The 18,470-nt window shown below is 42.1% G+C and overlaps 1 protein-coding gene across 1 annotated transcript; it reads left to right on the top strand.

Annotated features, from left to right (window-relative positions):
• The first annotated feature begins 234 nt into the window (after positions 1-234).
• SYT4 (synaptotagmin 4) lies at positions 235-17,364 on the top strand. The gene is made up of 4 exons (XM_026713899.2): positions 235-413; positions 3,495-4,309; positions 13,768-13,888; positions 16,702-17,364. The coding sequence occupies exons 1-4, from the start codon at positions 380-382 to the stop codon at positions 17,007-17,009; spliced, it is 1,278 nt and encodes a 425-aa protein (XP_026569684.1). The 5' UTR covers positions 235-379; the 3' UTR covers positions 17,010-17,364.
• The last annotated feature ends 1,106 nt before the right edge of the window (positions 17,365-18,470 follow it).

Raw genomic sequence — 18,470 nt, forward strand, 5'->3', positions numbered from 1 at the left:
GGTTTCAACCACGTCTTCGGGCTCCGAGCTTCGGTGAGTCAGAAGACTCGAACCAGCGGACAAGGGCTCAACGAATCCCCGTGACGGAAGGGAGGACCCGACCAGGCCTGCCTTTCCTTCCGTCTCTCTCTCTCCCTCTCTCTCTCTCTCTCTCTCGCTTCCCCCCTCCCACCAGCGATTCCTCTCTCTACCTCTTCCTTCTCCTCCTCCTCTTTCCCAAACCTTCCCGGGTCTTTCGGGCTGGCGTCGGGAAACAAGCCTCCCCTCTGGTTGGTGGGCTTGCGCGCGTGTTGCCTTTTGCGCCGGTTTCCGCAGGAGGGAAAGAGGCAGAAGGCGAGAAACCTTCAGCACCTTGGACAGCGCACGCAGCACAAACAACATGGCTCCGATTACAGCCAACAGAGAAGAATTTGGTAAGTAAGATTTATTTTATTTTCTTTCTTTCTTTCTTTCTTTTTTTTTTTAAAAAGAGAGAAATTACAAAAATGCGAATCCAGGTGGGTTTCATTTCTCTCCCTCCCCCCACCCCCACAGGTCCTTCTCAGGCAAAGTAGATGACTCTGCCATTTTGGGCTCCTTAGGGAGTTTGGACCCTTGGAAACCTCGGGCAGTGTTTCCACTTTGATCTTGTGTGTGTGTGTGTGTGCCCGCTTCACCTCCGTTTCCAAGCATCTGTGGGAGGATGGGTAGTGGATTGGGCAAAAGTTTGCCCCTTTCCAATCTGCTGCTGCTTTTAGACGTTCAAATTATCCCTGTTTTATCCTTCTGTCTCCCTTCTCCTGGTGTTGCAAACAGAATATAAGGACCAAGGACCCGGGTAAGGGGGGGTTGAAGAGAAAGAAAGGATGGATTTGCCTTAATCTTTGTTTAAAGGAAGCCCTGACTGAGAAGAGGATGAGTCATTTCAAACCTCTATTCCACATGCTCTTAAAAAAAAAAATCCCGGTCATAATTGCTTCCGTTAGTGCAAGGGTAGCTACTAGACACTTAAAAAAGATTAGTCATCCATCTCAACATTCATATCACTATGCCTTTCCATCTCTTCTCTAAGTAGATGTCTGTTTGCCTCTTGTCATAAGTGTTGTTCCTTGGATAATGCACCTAAAGTGTTACCTCATGCTTTTAACTCAGTGTAAGATTTCAGAGAGAAACTTAAAGTGGCTTTGGCTGCTTTGGCTCTTACTTAACATCAAAACCTGAAAATTAGAACAAAATCAACCCTTGATTGGTTTATTTTTTATTTCCATCTGCTGGAATGCTGAATAAATAAGCTTTCATTTGTTGACCAAGAGAAAAATGCCTACATGGGTTTCTTTTTTTTTCAGGTGTTTAACTGTGGGGAAGATGAGTGAGTGAACATTGTCTCATTGATTGTCTTTGCCATGTAATGCTCTCCGGGTACCACCTTTGACGACAAAGTATTGTGCTTTAAACTCCTGATGGTCTCTTCTGGGACAATGGGATTATTCCTAAGCAACATATGTTATTTCTTCCATCCCTGGGTCAAATCATTCTTCTGGCTTTCCGTTAGAATAAACCAGTTCAATGTTGACTGCAGTTTGCATGCAGAGAGTGTGAAAGTGGTCTTTTCATATCGACATTCTTGAAATCTGCCTTGTTCTTTTTCTTGATAACTCAAAAGTCAGCATCTCGTTCTCACACAGATGTTAGAATACCTAGGTGAGCCTAGGAAAACAGCGTCAAAGCAGATGGTGTTCCCACTGGTGATTACGAGAGAGCATGATGAGTTGGGATTTCTTCTTGTCCATCCCCTCCTAGGTGCTTCTAATTTCATTTGCGACAGGCTGCTCACCTCCTAATTGACTTTGGGAAGATCATTAATATCTGTAACTTTCTCCCAGAAACAATCTTCTGGGTGGAGGCTTCTAGAAAGTACTTGCAAACACATCGGTTGACAGTGAAAACCTGTTCACGGGAGATCATACCCACCTGAACTTCCTTCTAAGTGTCTTCTAGAAATGTCATTCCCTCCCTGATGATAAGTTGTCCCTCAACTGGAAGAGATATTAAAAAAAGAGGGGCGTGTGAAGGGAGTTAGTGACATAGAAAGAGGATACCTGAAACTGACCCAGTCACCAACGTCTTATCCCAAAGCAACATTTCCCGTAGACTAACGTACAACCACGAGTTGTCTTGTCATTAATCAGCCCCAGTCAAAATGGAAAAGTCCTCTCCTCAAAAAGCCAGAAAACCTTCGTGCCAGAAGCTAACGCTTCCAAAACTGACAATGGTCCATACTCAACCTTGTCAATGCTTCCTTAGTAGGCCCATTCATTGTCCCATAATTTTAACGGGGGGGGGGTGAGTCCGCTACCCTTCTGCCATTCAAAAGCGGAGCCCTTCTCTCTAAGAACGCATCCACTTCTCCTTTCCAGAAAATCCCCCTGCAAGAAAGAATGCAGCCCACATTTCCTTGCTTACCTATCCCCGCGCATGAAAGACGCACTTCTTTTCTGCATTAATATTTCATGTGTTCCCATTTTGCCTAGGCTTTCATTTGGATTGCCGTTGCCAGCGCCTGGTGCTTAAACTTGCTGGGAAATGTTACTTATGGGCAGAATCGGCTTTCCAATTAGTGGCGTTCATTTGGCCCTGTGCTGCTTACTCATGAAATGCTAATGATCTTCTTGGTGTCCCACTTTAACCGTACTCCAGATGTCATTGCAGCTTCCATGCTGTTTTCCCTATTGCTGGCTTGAATATGGGCTCTTTTCTCTGAGTGATGGAGAGAAAGAAAATCATAGTTGTTGTGCTTGCAGAATAAATCCTTGTTCTTTAGGCATCTACATTTGCTGGAGACTTCTGAAAATCCTGATCGGTTTCTCCTGCAACTAGAAAGGAAAAGATAAACCATGCACATAAGAGATAATGAAATAACGGGGAAGAAAAATCATTGTATCTTATTTATATCAACACTGAGCTTTATACCAGCATGCCAGACTGCTGGAAAAACTCATAAAAGTTAACATTTTCCTTCTGTATTATAATATATTCTGTAAAATCTTTGTATAAAGATGAAGTTTGCTGAACCTAAGGGACAAAGCAAAGACTGTTATGAAAGTGAACATCGTGGGAATAATATATTTCAATTGTTTTGTTTTTTTATCAGCCAGACAAAAAGGCAAATGGGAAGGATGTAAGAGGGAACCAAACATCTTTGCATACTTAGTGAATCGGTAACTTTGTCTAGGAAACCAACAAAATTTAATTGCACCAGGCTGTTTATTACAACCATGATTGCTAAACTCTATTTCTCTCGATCATACATGCATCTGGAGAAAAATCTCCAGACAGATTTTTTTTTTTCATAGATACCTGCAGGGGGCACAAAATGAATATGCTTTCTCTTAGTATATTGTACAGTCGAATTGCTTCACTCTATCATTTTGCCGGATTCTTGCTAAGTTAACTATCACTTGTGAGCTTTGAAGCCCACTGTTCATATGTTTGTTGACATTTGCTTTGATTTGCAGATGAAATCCCAACTGTGGTTGGGATCTTCAGTGCCTTTGGGCTGGTCTTCACCGTCTCCCTCTTTGCTTGGATCTGCTGCCAGCGCAAATCTTCAAAAGCCAACAAGACTCCTCCTTACAAGTTTGTCCATGTGCTGAAGGGTGTTGATATTTATCCGGAGAACCTCAACAGCAAGAAGAAGTTTGGCGCAGACGACAAAGGGGAAGCCAAAAACAAGCCTATTATGCCAAAGACATCTCTGCATCTTGACCTGGAGAAACAAGATCTGAACGGCAACTTCCCCAAAACAATTCCTAAAGTACCAACTTCTTCAGATGTTGAAGGCTTTACTCCAAAACTCTTTCCTGAGAGGGAAAAAGATTCGGTATCTCCCGACAGCTTGAAGTCAACCACCTCAATATCTTCCGAAGAAAAGCAAGATAAATTGGGGACTCTCTTCTTCTCCCTAGAGTACAACTTTGAAAAGAAGGCTTTCATGGTGAACATCAAAGAAGCAAGTGGTTTACCAGCCATGGATGAACAATCAATGACTTCTGATCCATACATCAAAATGACAATACTGCCAGAGAAGAAGCACAAGGTGAAAACTCGAGTACTGAGGAAAACCTTAGATCCAGCTTTTGATGAAACTTTCACCTTTTATGGAATCCCTTATGCTCAAATTCAAGATCTGAGTCTCCATTTTATGATTCTGAGTTTTGACCGGTTCTCCCGCGATGATGTCATTGGAGAAGTCCTCTTTCCCTTATCAGGAATTGAGTTATCTGAAGGAAGGATGTTGATGAACAAGGAAATCATCAAGAAAAATGTTAGGGTAATTGATCTTACTTATTGTTTTCCCCCACCCCCCTATCCCCAACTTAAGAAGTATTTTGAAGAGGTGAGTTGTACGAATAGTAGTATCATGTTGACATTTTGAAGAAATGAATGAACTAGACCAGGGGTGTCGAACTTGCGGCCCACAACAGAGGTGGTATTCAAGCAGGTTCTGACTAGATCTGGAGAACCGGTAGTGGAAATTTTGAGTAGTTCGAAGAACTGTCAAATGCTACTTCTGACTGGAGATTTTACAGCATTCTTCCCCTGCCATGCCCACCAAGCCACGCCCATGGAACTGGTAGTAAAAAAAAATTGACTCCCACCACTGGCCCGCAGCCGGATGTGTCCCATGGTGGCCATGCCCACACCCAGTTTAGCAAAGGGGAAAAAGTTGCAATATATCACGTGACAATGCCATGATGATGTGAGTTTGACACCCCTGAACTAGACATTCTAAACAGGATGAAAGGATTTGTAAACCAGTATCCTGTCTATGGAGATTCTCAATCAACCAGGTTAGGGTAGCCCTAAAGGTGCTTTACCAAAAGGCAATTGAACTTTCTCAAGTTTTTTTTTTTTTTCCCTTGAAAATATTTCAAGAAAAACGTCCAGTTCTGCTGATGAGAAGTCAAATGTTTTCAAGGAAAAACAAAACAAGAAAGTCTAATTTTGGAAATGCACTCTTGGGGTAAATCAATATTCTCTTTTCACTCATATCAGGCCAAGCAAGAAAGGAACTGATTTATAATGCGATAACTCTTGAGGGAATCTCGGTCTCACTTTCCCAATTCCTATTTAGCATTTAGCACACGTGTTTGGGCTTTTAAGATAACAACTCACTTTTAGAGTTGTGTACAACATAATGGGATAAGCCATATCGCAGAATATTACAAGGTGTTTTAAACGAGCCAGACCACAGGCCGTTGTCGCTGGTAGCAGCTCTCCAAAGGGATTGCTGAGATCCAATCTGTAGATAATGATTCATCCTCCCTGTAGTTAAAACTTGGTTTGATGACCCTCTGTGCTGATTAACAGGAATAGATCCTGCAACAAGCCAAATTCAGTGTAGGAACTTGCATCAGCACAAAAACCCACAGGACATATTTTGTGTTATCAACATCAAGGCATTGAACTCAACTCATCACAATAGAGCAGCTCTCTTATGCTCTGATTGATTAGAGTAAGGGGCCATAATGCCGAACTGTTTAATAGCTGTATGAGTGGGCTCACAGATTTGGCAGGATCAGCAATAATTCAGACATAATTCACCTTGGTGATAGGATAAGGGAAATAATCTACCGACTGAGTTTTACGAGCCTTCCTCGAAAGACAAACTCATTTCACAGGAGGCAAACCAGGAGAAACCTTGGTTCCTTGTCGAGCATAGCGTAGCAATCAAAGCACAAAGATATAAGTCAATAGTTTACGAGCCTTGACAGAAACAAGAAATTAGACAACAATCCCCAGGACAGCTGTAAACTGTTGATTAAACTCTATCAAGAGGGAATCAGATCAACTGCCAAAGGGCCAATTCCTTTCCTTTTTCTATTGAGACAGTAATATTAATATTTTATTTGTGATTAAAAATATTGGGAGACAAAAGACTAATTATCGACACGGTCTAGAGAGCGGTCTAGGTGCATCTCTATCAAACAATAAAGCATTATAACAGAGTTGGAAGGGGCCTAGGAGGTCTTCTAACCCAGACAGGAAACCCTGTACCATTTCAGATAAATTGTTGTTCAAATTCTTTTTAAAAACATCCAGTGTTGGAGCATCCACAACTTCTGGAGGCAAGTTGTTCCACTGATGAATTGTTTTCACTGTCAGGAAATTTCTCCTTAATTCTAGGTTGCTTCTCTCCTCGATTAATTTCCAACCATTGTTTCTTCTGGTGCTTTGGAGAATAGGTTGACTCCCTCTTCTTTTTGGCAACTTTTTAGCTTTTGGAAGGCTGCTATCTTGTCACCCTTCTTTTAATTAAACTAGACATACTCAATTCCAACAACCCTTCTTTATATGTTTTAGTCTCCAGTCCCCTAATCATCTTTGTTGCTCTTCTCTGCACTCTTTCTAGAGCATCAACATCTTTTTTTTAACATCGTGGTGACCAAAACTGCATACAGCATTCCAAGAATGGACTTATTAAGGCATTGTAAAGTGGCATTAATACTTCATGTGATCTTGATTCTATTCCACTGTTTATGCAGCCTAGAACTGTGTTGGCTTTTTTGGCAGCTGCAGTACAATGGCTGCTTCATAATTAAGTGATTGTCCACTAGGACTCCAAGATCTCTCTCACAATTACTAATACTGAGCCAGGCTCCACCTATCCTATACCTGTGCATTTGGTTTTTCTTGCCTAAATGTAGAACCTTAGCTTTTTCACCATTGAATTTTATTTGTTAGAGAGGACTCAATGTTCAACTCTCTCAAGATCCTTCTGTATCTTAAGCCTATCTTCTGGAGTATTGGCTATTCTTGACAGCTTGGTGTCATCCACAAATTTGATAAGTTCCCCATCTATCCCCTCATCCAAATAATTGATGAAGATATTGAAAAGTACTGAGCCTAAGACAGAACCTTGGGGTACCCCGTTGCATACTACTTTCCATGTAGATACAGTTCCATTGGGGACTACATGTTATCACCTACACATTAGAAATTACAGAATACTCTATGAATTGGAATAATGAGTATCATCACCCATACAAATGCCACACACATCTGAAATATATTCACGACAGGATGAGGAATCAAAAGTCAGCATACTTACTCACTTTTCCCTTATGGAGTATCAAAGGAATATTTGCTAAGCAAACTCACCCACTAAATTCTAGATCTATAATGAAAAGATCTATAAACATTCAAAATGATAGTGGTATAAGGCCTTATAGATTTTTGTCATTCAAATCTAGGATTTAGTGTGTGAGTTTGCTTAGCAAATATAAGATATAGAAAGGAAGGTAGATGATCTTGAAAGAAACATCCAGGAACTGATATCTAAGCAAAAAGTACTATTTTTAAAAGTCCAGAGTAATGAGATACTATTTCCAAATGAGTAGGACAGGTGCTTCCCTAATTAACTGGAGTATCAGAGGGGAAGGAGGTATAGTACACTCAGAATACAGAATTACAAGTTGCACGGAACCTTGGAGATTGTCTAGTCCAACCCTCTGCTTGAGCAGGAGATCCTATACTCAGGCTCCATTTTTCTAGCCTATCTCACTAAATAATAGTTTTAGTCTTCCTGGGCACTAGATTTCCTGGTCTGGTCTACTGACTGGTCAGGTCATTCTGCAATAAAAATAATAAGGGTATTATTGGCTTGGACAGCAAATCTGGTTTTTAAAATAGATTTTAACTCATCTCAACAGGTGACAGTACTTGGTTTACTTTGTTTGAGTTCAGAAGGGAAACAGAATTGAGCTTGATAAGAGACCCCTATTAAATACCAATGTTATATGTTTGAGTGAGATGTTGAGATACTTTTTTGAAGAAGGCAATGATAAACCACTTTAATGCTTTTGAGGAAACATCTCAGAATAACAGAATAAAAGAATTAGGAAGGACCTTGGACCAATACCCTGCTTGGGCAAGAAACCCTATGCCATCTTTCTCTCTCCATCCTATCCTATCCTATCCTATCCTATCCTATCCTATCCTATCCTATCCTATCCTATCCTATCCATCCTTCCTTCCTTCCTTCCTTCCATCCACCCTCCCACCCATCCATCCATCCATCCATCTATATTTTTTTATCTATCTATCTATCTATCTATCTATCTATCTATCTATCTATCTATCTATCTATCTATCTATCTATCTGCAGGAAATCTAGAGTCCAGGCAATTCAAATGAATATAGGTTGATTGCATGATATTGCTCTCTACAAGAATCTGAATTACTAATGGTGAAAGGAAATTGGCAGTTGATAAAAGTCAATGGAATCCAAGGTGGGCTGGACTTGGATCTCTTGTGGGTGTGAAGGGACTTGAGACTAATGATGTGTTTGACCCTTCCCTTGGGCTCAGCCTGGTCATCTCCTACAATCTATCATCTCCCTCCCTCCATCTTTCTCATATATCTATCATCTGCCTTCTGTCTCTATCTATCTATCTATCTATCTATCTATCTATCTATCTATCTATCTATCTATCTATCATATTTCTGTCTGTCTGTTTGTCTGTCTGTCTGTCTTCATCTGTATCTCTATCTATCTCAGCTATGCATATTGACCAACAGATGATATTTCCATAGACTATAAGACTAAACTCAAATTCTAGGTCACTCCTTGTAGAACCAAATGGCACCATCCATTTACTGAAGGAGTTTTACAGAAACTCAATACTACCTTCTAAAGAATAGTCCAATATTAAAAGGATTGCTGAAGGTGGGTTGGCTGTTGGAGTGGGTATAGAACAGTGGTGGGATGCAAATATTTTCAGTACTGGTTCTGTGGGCATGGCTAGATGGGCGTGGCCATGTGACTGGGTGCAGCACACACACCCCATGCTCCATTTTTTTTGCCTCCTGGGCCCCAGGGAAGCCTCTTGGGGGGTCATTTTTGCTCCCAGGGGGCTTCTCTGAGGCCCAGGAAGGCAAAAAATGGAGCATGGGGGAGCCATGCAGCACACACACACACACACACACACACACACCACCCACTCTATTTTGGGGGGCTCCCGGGCCTCAGGGAAGCCTTCTGGGTGAAGCAGTAAGACAGCAAGGGCCCCGCCCGGTTCAGTTGATCATCAGAACAGCTGATGGTTGGGAAGAAAAAAAATACTGGTTCAGCTGAACCGGTAGCTGTTTTTTTAACTACCAGTTCGGCTGAACAGTAGCATTTTTTACTACTGGTTTGCCTGAACCAGGACAAACGAGTAGAATACCACCACTGGTATAGAAGAAGAAAAGAGAAAAATATTCTGGGTAGGGTCTTGATATCCTGAAGAGGAGAATTTGTTGGGGAGCCGAACACCTTATCTCTTAGAACATGACTTTATCATCTGCTAGACTTGTATTGGGCACTTCTGCTCGGTATTACCTGTGGGTGTGGCCAAGGAGTGTCAGAACAACAATGGCATCATTGTAGCATAAGCCCCGTCTCTTTTTGATGGGCATCATGACATTGCGTGCAAGTTCCAATGTTGCAATGCCTCAACGGTGAGATCTAATGAGTGGTTCCTCTAGTGAAAAAGATGCATTAAAAGTCACGGGCAATACACCTTCAACTTCCCGTGGTGCATCCCTTAGGATTTTTTTTATCTCGACTTACTTTCCTTCTCCCTAAATTGGAACATGGCCAAGTAAGAAAAATAGGCTTGTAAATTGCAATTGTAGTCAGTCATCCAGGCAGATCAATACACATCCGTTGTAGAAGCCTTGTTTATGCCCCATATTTCCATCCTTTAATCGTTCTGTCCTAACTTTAAGGTATGAATTTCACCCTTGGAGAAGCATGGTATTTAAGATGAGGCTGATCAAAGCGAAAGAAGCATCTCTAATGATTAATGAACGTTGGGTGTATTATCAGTTGATTCTGCCATGGCTGGTGATGAATGGATTTTCCTGCTTCAACATGCATATGAGAACATAGAATATTATTTTAACTGTGCTGATCTAAATGATTAATGAGTTTCGCTAAATCATTAACCATCCAATATCACATTCTTGAGAATTCCCAACCAATGTGGGGAAAACTACTACATATCTGGGCAGAAATATTGCAAAATCTGCTACTGGCGTTGCTGAAGTTCATTTACTGCTAAATCATAATATTGGCCAACATGGGATGAATTCAATTATTTGGCATGCAAAAACGTTATTGGAGAAAAATTAGGATTGATACATTATCTTCATCAGTAGTGGAATATATAAACTAATACATAAAATGACAGTAAATCCCACACCCTTGTAGCTCTGATGATGTTACCTAGATGGGTAATGAAATACCTGGAAGAAAATAATCAAGCTCAGTGAGCACCAAGGATCCCACAGGCCAACCCTGATCTACAAATATTGTCTTCAATCAATCAATCAATCAATCAACCAATCACCAAGCCCAGTATATTCTGCCTTCCAGTAAATCCAATGACAAAAAACTTTGATTGTAATGGCTTTGATTATTGCCTGTTATTGCCATGGATCACATCCATAGTATATGCCAATTCTCTTGCACAAATTCCCAGTAGTCTACTAAACTTCAGTTGGCCAATCAGAATAAGCAGCTTTTAGGATGTAGCCATCGGTTTTATTATTATCATCAGGAGTTCTGGCTCCAATTCTAAATGTTTTCTTTGCCCCACTGAATTTCAGATGGTTTATGACCAGATCAATATCTTTGATATCAGGTTGCAAATCAGCTTGGAAACATCTTCAGCTTTAAGTGGCAGCCCATTTCCTATTAAAACCCCAAATCTAATACATGTTTCAAAGCTCAGGCAACCAATATCCCGACTTGAGGACCTGCCAGTATATTGACTTTGGGATAATTGCTTTCAAAAGATCAAGCATCAAATCAAATTGCTTCGATGTGTAGCAAACAATATTCCCATCTAGAGTGTTTTATGGCTTTTAATCCATTTCTGACTTGAAGGGATGAAAGCTTGTTTAGCTTACATTTCCTAGCTTATATATTTTGTTCCCACAAGGTGACCATATTGTTTTCTGTAAAATCTGATTTGTATCTGATATTTTCTGGGATCAATTGACATGTTAATTCATCGTCTATTATTTGTGACCAGATTTTGAGATACTGTTTCCAAGGTTTTGTTCTGTATTGGAGGGTTTGAAGTTATCATTTCATTTTCTCAAGACAACAGAAAAAAACAGAATTAGAAAGTTAGAAAGAGGCCCTGGAGTTTTTTTCGTCCAACCCCCTGCACAAGCAGGAGACCCTATACCATTTCTGACAAATGCTTGTCCAATCTCCTCTTAAAGGTGGAGCACCCACAATTTCTGGAGGCAACCCTCAGTGGTGGGATTCAATTTTTTTTTACCACCGATTCTATGGGCATGGCTTGGTGGGTGTGGCAGGGGAAGGATGCTATAAAATCTCCATTCCCACCCCACCCCTCTAACCTGCTTGTCATCTCCGTTCTCCAGTGCATAAAGACCCAGCCAACCAGCTGGGACTCAGGAGGCAGAGAAGAGATGGGGGTGGGGCCAGTCAGAGGTGGGATTTGCCAATTCTCTGAACGACTCAAAATTTCCACTACTGGTTTTCCAGAACTGGTCAGAACCTGCTGAATACCACCTCTGGACCTGTCCCACTTATTTAATCATTCTCTCTGTCATGAAATTTCTTCTTAGTTCTAGGTTGCTTCTCTCCTTGTTTAGTTTCCACTCATTGTTCCTTGTCTTGCCTTATGGTGTTTTGAAAAATAGGTTGACTCCTTCCTCTTTGTGGCAGTGCCTCAAATATTGGAACAGTACTATCATGTCTCCCCTAGTCTTTCTTTTCACTAGAGTAGACATACCCAATTATTGTAACCGTTCTTCCTCCAGCCCTCCAATCATCCCTATGTTCATCTCTGCACTCTTTCCAGAGTCTCAACATCTTTTTTTTTTTTTTAATAATATGGTGATCAAAACTGGATGCAGTATTCCAGGTGTGGTCTTACTAAAGCTTTATAAAGTGGCATTAATACTTCATGTGATCTTGATTCTATGGTATCTCTCTATTAATGCAGACTGGGATTGTATTGGTTCGGTCACAAAATGATATTGTCAGTGTTTGAAAGATGAGTTTCAGGTAACAGTTTTCTGTCTGATTTAGGGTGTTTCAAAATTATATCACAGTTAAGAGAGTGAAAGGAGGTAAAGCTGGCTCAAATATATAAAATATGAGTGAGTATTCAAAGTTAAATGATGCATCATAGGTGAAATCTAAAGGTCTGAACAGATAGTTTTTGCATTACAATCATTTGTTTCATGATGTTCAAAATTAGATAAGGGTTTATGGAATTCACAGGGGCCGGTCTTGGATCTCTTGTGGCTGCACAATGATTGCAAACTGGTGATGCTCTTAACCCTATCCTCTTGCTCAATCTGCTCATCTCCTACATAAACACCTTTATAGAAAGATCCCCCCATATACAGAGAGACAGAGAGACAGACACAGAGAGAGAGAGAGAGAGAGACAGACAGAGAGACAGAGAGAGAGAGAGAGAGACAGAGACAGAGACACACAGAGAGACAGAGACAGAGACACACAGAGAGACAGAGAGTCAGACAGACACACAGAGAGAGACAGAGGGAGAGAGAGACAGAGGGAGAGAGAGAGAAAGAGAGAGAGGGAAAGACAGGCACAGAGAGAGAGACACACACAGAGAGAGAGACACACAGAGAGAGGGGAGGAGAGAGGGGGAGAGAGACAGAGACAGACACAGAGACACACAGAGAGACAGAGAGTCAGACAGACAAAGAGAGAGAGAGACAGACACACACACAAAGAGAGAGACAGAGAGAGAGACAGAGAGACAGAGACAGAGAGAGAGACAGAGAGTCAGACAGACACACAGAGAGACAGAGAGAGTATGTGACAGAGAGAGAAAGGGAGAGAGGGAGAGACAGACAGACAGACAGACACACACACACACACAAAGAGAGACAGAGAGAGGAAGAGAGAGAGACAGACACACACAGGCACACAGAGACAGAGAGAGAAAGAGAGAGAGAGAGACAGAGAGACTTCAGCTGTCATCCAACTGAGGAGTGCCTGGTTTATTTCAAACATCTTTCTCAAGTAAAATGTGGTTTAAATGTGACTTGGCAAATTCTCTAAAGACAGCCCCGATTGTTCAAAAACATTGCATTGCAAAATTATGACATTGCATGTTATGTGAACCCAACCGTGGTAGCTCATTCAAGCAGATGAAATTGAATCACAGCATCAGGAAGAAAGGACCGATTGGCTCAATCCATGTTTCGAAATAATTTCCAGATTTGTCCTGGCTTCTCAGGTTTTCACGTGTTTACTAGACAAAACAGATTACTAATTAAAAAAAAGAGAGAGATGGAAATACATGAAATTAATTGGGCCTGATTTACTAGAACTAGCTTGTTCCTTTGGTTTCAGTTGTAGATGAACACAATTCAGTTTCTAGAGGTTCGGGCCTGTGTTTATCATCTTGTTTTTTTTTTTGTAAAAGATAATAAAGCTGGGATACAAACAAATAAAAATAGTGGGAAGAGATAGATAGAATGATAGAAAGATAGAAAGATAGATAGAGAGAGGGGGGGGGGGGATAGAGGCAGATAGATAGATACAGACAGACAAATAGACACACACACAAACACACACACAGAGAGACAGATTCATCCATATATTCATTCTCCAAACTAGAAATATTTTGTTGCTAATGGTCCTATTGCAAATCTTGTCCATCTCTAGACTTGAAGCAGCTCTAAGCATAACAACTCAACAAATTTACCTCTTTATTTCTGCAGAAATCTTCTGGACGTGGTGAATTGCTGATCTCGCTTTGTTACCAATCTACCACAAATACGCTCACTGTGGTTGTTCTAAAGGCGAGGCATCTACCTAAGGCTGATGTTTCAGGATTATCAGGTAATTTGAAAAGGAGACCACACGCAATGACATTGATGGATTCTCAGCTGGTGAGGATGGGGACTGGCTGAACCTAGGAATTTAGAAATTACAGGGAAGCAAATGATTTTCTATAGATAGGAACTATCCTTGTTTTTGTTGGTTTGTTTAAAAAAAAATGTCTCAGAACTGCTTTTGAAAAAGGCAGATTGATGAATTTCTCTTTGGTGGACTTATAAGCGACTCTAATTCCCAGAGAGATAAATTCACATTAAAACCAGAACACAACACGTGTGGGGTGGAAAGTTAAAATGTGACATGAATTATGAAAGCTGTTCTACATCATCCCGTCCAGATATGTTTATGGAATAATATCAACACATGCAACATACATCAGCTTTTCTTGAACTGGAACTAAGTGGTTCTATCTACCCATAATGTTTAATGTTGACTCATCCTTTATAAAGATATTGTAAGTCTATGCACTTTTGAATTGGCTCATTATTATTCTGTCTTGGCTTTGCCTCTAAGCTCTCATTTCCAGAATTATTAGCAATAACCATTCAAACCCAGGGAACAGGAAAGCTGCCAAACACCCTTGGAGATGTCATAGAGTGTGTTTTACCACTGGGGACCCCAAATCCCAGGCCGCAACCCACAACTGGGGCATGGCCAGTGGTGGGATTCAATTTTTTGTACTATTGGTTCTGTGGGCATGGCATGGCTTTGTGGGTGTGGCTTTGTGGGCGTGGCAGGGGAAGGATACTGCAAAATCCTCTTCCCTCCCCATCCACTAACCTGCTTTCCAGCTCTGTTCTCCTGCACAGGGCAACCAAAGAAGACCCAGCCGATGAGCTGGGACTCGGGAGGCAGAGAATAGATGGGGTTGGCGGGGCCAGTCAGAGGTGGGATTTGCTGGTTCTCCGAACTACTCAAAATTTCCGCTACCGGTTCTCCAGAACTGGTCAGAACCTGCTGAATCCTGGTAGCTTATTTTATGGCTAGTTTGGTGAACTGGCAAATCCTATCCTGACTGGCCCCGCCCACCCCACCCTGCCTCTCCCAATAGTCTCCATGTGGCCCATTTTGGATGCCAGGTAAGTGCAGGGCCTGTGCGGAGGCTCAGGGAGGGCGAAAGACAGGCTTCCCCAGAGGCTCTGGAAGATTGGAAACAGGCCTGTTTTCAGCCTCCAGAGGGCCTCCAAAGCTCAGGAAGGCCGTTTTCGTCCTCCTGGAGGAATGAGGAAAACCTCCGGAGCCCAGGGAAGGTGAAAATGGCCACTCCCAGCCTGGTGCAGGAGGCCGATTAAGCCACGCCCACACAGCCATCGGGCAGAGAACCCATTGCTAAAATTTTTGAAGCCCACCCCTACATGCAAGTATGTGTGCTGAGCTGCCGCTCACGTGAGTGAAGCTGCATGTGCATTGGCCTGCTGCTCGTGTTGCCTGGTTCCCTTCTACCCCTCGCCCAGTGGGCTAAGTGGGGACCACTTCTCTACCATATAAAATACAGTCTTTGAGGCCTTTCTCGTTTGAGGTTCTGTGGCAATGTAGGGATTCATGAAAGGTTGCCATGGGTTCTCCAAGAGATTAGGACTGCCAAATCATCATCATTACCACCACCACCATCATCATCATCATCAATTTTTGATCTTTGCATGCCATACGATGCTTGTTAATGGAATAATAGAATAACAGAGTTGGAAAAGATCTTGGAAGTTGTTCTGACCTAGCTCCTCAAACAGGATAAACCCTTTGGCATGAACTCAAAAGATTCCTTGATTAGGAATGCTGTCAGCCCCGGCAAAAAAATTCTCTCTCAGGGTAACAAGTCCATCTGTTCAGAAGATGAATAGTTGTCTGCCACACCTATTCATCCCCGCCCCCTGCCTTTTATCGCCACATGCAGCCCTCATGAGCTCTGTTTTCAGTGGGGATGGCCTCCTGCAACCCTCTATGAGTGAAAATGCTTGGGCAGGACATGTGCAGCCCTCCGGAGCTCAGTTTTCAGCTGTGATGACCTCCTGCGATCCTCTGCCAGTGAAAACAGAACCCGGGACGGCCATGCAGAGGCACCATGGGCTGGTCCTTTTCTGTTTCCAGGGTGGCCCCATGGGCCAGATCTAAGCACCCCATGCACTGAATCTGTCCCCCGAACCTTGAGTTTGATACTCCTGGTCTAAGTCAAGGGTCAGCAACCTGTGGCTCTGGAGCCACATGTGACTCTTTCATCCCTCTGCTGCAGCTCCCTTTTGCCAGTCAATTGATAGGGCTTCCAGTTAGGACAGGTAGAAGAAAAAGGATTCCACACTGGGAGGAGACTCTATGGTGAGTGAACTGGACTTCCAGGTGGCTCCAGAATTGAATGGGGAGCTTCCGGTTAGGACCTTTGCAGCTCTTTGAGGGTTTTAAGGTTGCCAGCCCCTGGTGTCAACTAACAAAATACTTCTTTGGTCTTTTTAGATGCCAGTAAAAAAGGAGTGGGGAAAGTAATGCATTCCTTAAATGCTTCAGATAATTGCTAGGCAGCTGAAGCTGTTAGCATGCAAGATTATTACTGGAGAGCAGGATTGATGACTCTTGGCTATGGATATGTCCCATTGGAGGATATACATCCAGGAGGTGGGGGGAAGACCAGGGTCAAGGGTGAAATGAATGATGTGTCTTAGAGTTGGCTGCACCCAGGTAACGCTGGCATGATCACTCCTAATAAATCAATTTTTTTAAAACTCTTGAGAGGTGCCGCTAGAGACTGATAATTTGAATGGGGGTGGATTTGTCGGAGCCCTGACACCTAGTCTTAGTCCAACCGTCGTATGTTACTTCCCTTGCAGACCCTTATGTCAAAGTCAACCTCTACCACGCCAAGAAACGGATCTCCAAAAAGAAGACGCACGTCAAGAAGTGTACCCCCAACGCAGTGTTCAACGAACTCTTTGTCTTTGATATTCCCTGCGAGGGTCTCGAAGAGATCAGCATCGAATTCTTAGTACTGGATTCCGATAGGGGGTCTCGGAATGACATCATCGGCCGGTTAACCTTGGCGGCTTCGGCGGAAGGCACGGCTGGAGAACATTGGAAGGAGATCTGTGAATATCCCAGGAGACAGATTGCCAAATGGCACATGCTGTGCGACGGCTAATGAAAAAGGAGAGAGAAGGTTGGACTTTTTCAACGAGAAATCCCATAGGCAAGGATCCGTTTTCTTTCTTTGCAATGTATAATCACAGGGTTGTGCTCTTGGGAGAGGGGTGGGGGAAAAAAAAAACCTTTATTGTTATCACTATTGTTAAGACTGGATTGAACTATCCCAACAGAAGGTAACTGACATTTTGGCTGAGGTTCTCTTCTCTCTTTCTCTCTTTTTTTTGGGGGGGCGAAAAAAAATAAAAATCAAACCATCATCCTGTATCCCAGGTTCATATTCTGCAAGAGAATGCACTCCTTTAGAGAGACATTCAGTGCTGTAACCACAAACTGAAACTGGTTTCTTTCTTTTTTTAAAAAAAAAAAAACTAATCTATTATGAATCCTATGTCATCATGGTTACCACGGCCTCATTCCTCAATTTAGAAACACCCGTGTTGTTGTAATGTCAAAAGCCGCGAAGCAAATGAACGGAGAAGGACTAAAATAAGAGGCGCGAATGGGAAAGAAGCTCATCTTTCGATTTGATCTTTCCCCCCCGCTTTTCTTACGAAACCGTAAGAGTTCCCTCATGCTTCAAGTCATACAAAGAGTTGGGATTATTTTTTTTGAACAGCCTGCATTTCACGTTATCCGTCTAACTTGCTCCTTTTTCAAAGTAGGAGGTTGCATCGTTTAGACTTCACACAAAGGACTTTTGAGATAAACGCGTTCAGCAATTACGTTCTCATCCTTGGTAGGGTTCACTTCGTTTAATCAAGGGCTTAGGAGGGAAGGTAGGTGGTATAAATTTTACTAGGAGGTTAGGGTTTGTGCTTTTACATATAGCCTATGGTGATTTTTTTTTATATATATAAAAAATGCATTTACACAATGCATTTATTTAGTCCTCTTCTCCCCCCGCCTTCCCTTCCAGCTTAATACACATTTCTACCCTCCACCCGTCCCCCAGATCTAACCAGGTGAACATACTGTAGAAAGTTATATAAAATATTGCTCTTTTTACCTGGTATTTTTTGAAACAGCTGTGGACTGAACTGAAACTTGTTTCTATTTCTTTTATTATGCTATACCTAAAAACAAAACACAAACAAACAAACAAAAATATTAAAAATTTTAAAAAGGAAAAAAAAAAGTTAGGATATACATACCAAGCACTAATTCTTTTAAAAACAATGCCATTTATCACTGGGTAAATATGGGATTTTAGCAGAATCGGGCTCGCGGTGAGCTTTTACACCTCAGGCTAGCTCACGTTGTAGATACGCTGTTTTACTTGTAGCAATTCAAGCAGCTCCGTGCAGGTAGTTTGCTTTGCTCCATTTTACGGCCATGGTTAAGTGAATCGCTGCAGGTGTTAAGCTAGGAACCCAGTCATTAAGTGAATCTACTTTCCGCCATTATCAGAAGGTCGCAAAAGGCGATCACGTGACCCCAGAACATTCCTAAATTTGCC

Source organism: Pseudonaja textilis, chromosome 2, assembly GCF_049901715.1.
Source record: "Pseudonaja textilis isolate UNSWEBS1 chromosome 2, rPseTex1.2, whole genome shotgun sequence".
Lineage (NCBI taxonomy): Eukaryota > Metazoa > Chordata > Lepidosauria > Squamata > Elapidae > Pseudonaja > Pseudonaja textilis.

Coding starts and splice junctions, on each gene's coding strand:
- SYT4 (XM_026713899.2), top strand. CDS start 380: ATGGCTCCGATTACAGCCAACAGAGAAGAATTTG. Junction 414..3,494: donor AGCCAACAGAGAAGAATTTG/GTAAGTAAGATT, acceptor TTTGATTTGCAG/ATGAAATCCCAACTGTGGTT. Junction 13,889..16,701: donor TGATGTTTCAGGATTATCAG/GTAATTTGAAAA, acceptor CTTCCCTTGCAG/ACCCTTATGTCAAAGTCAAC.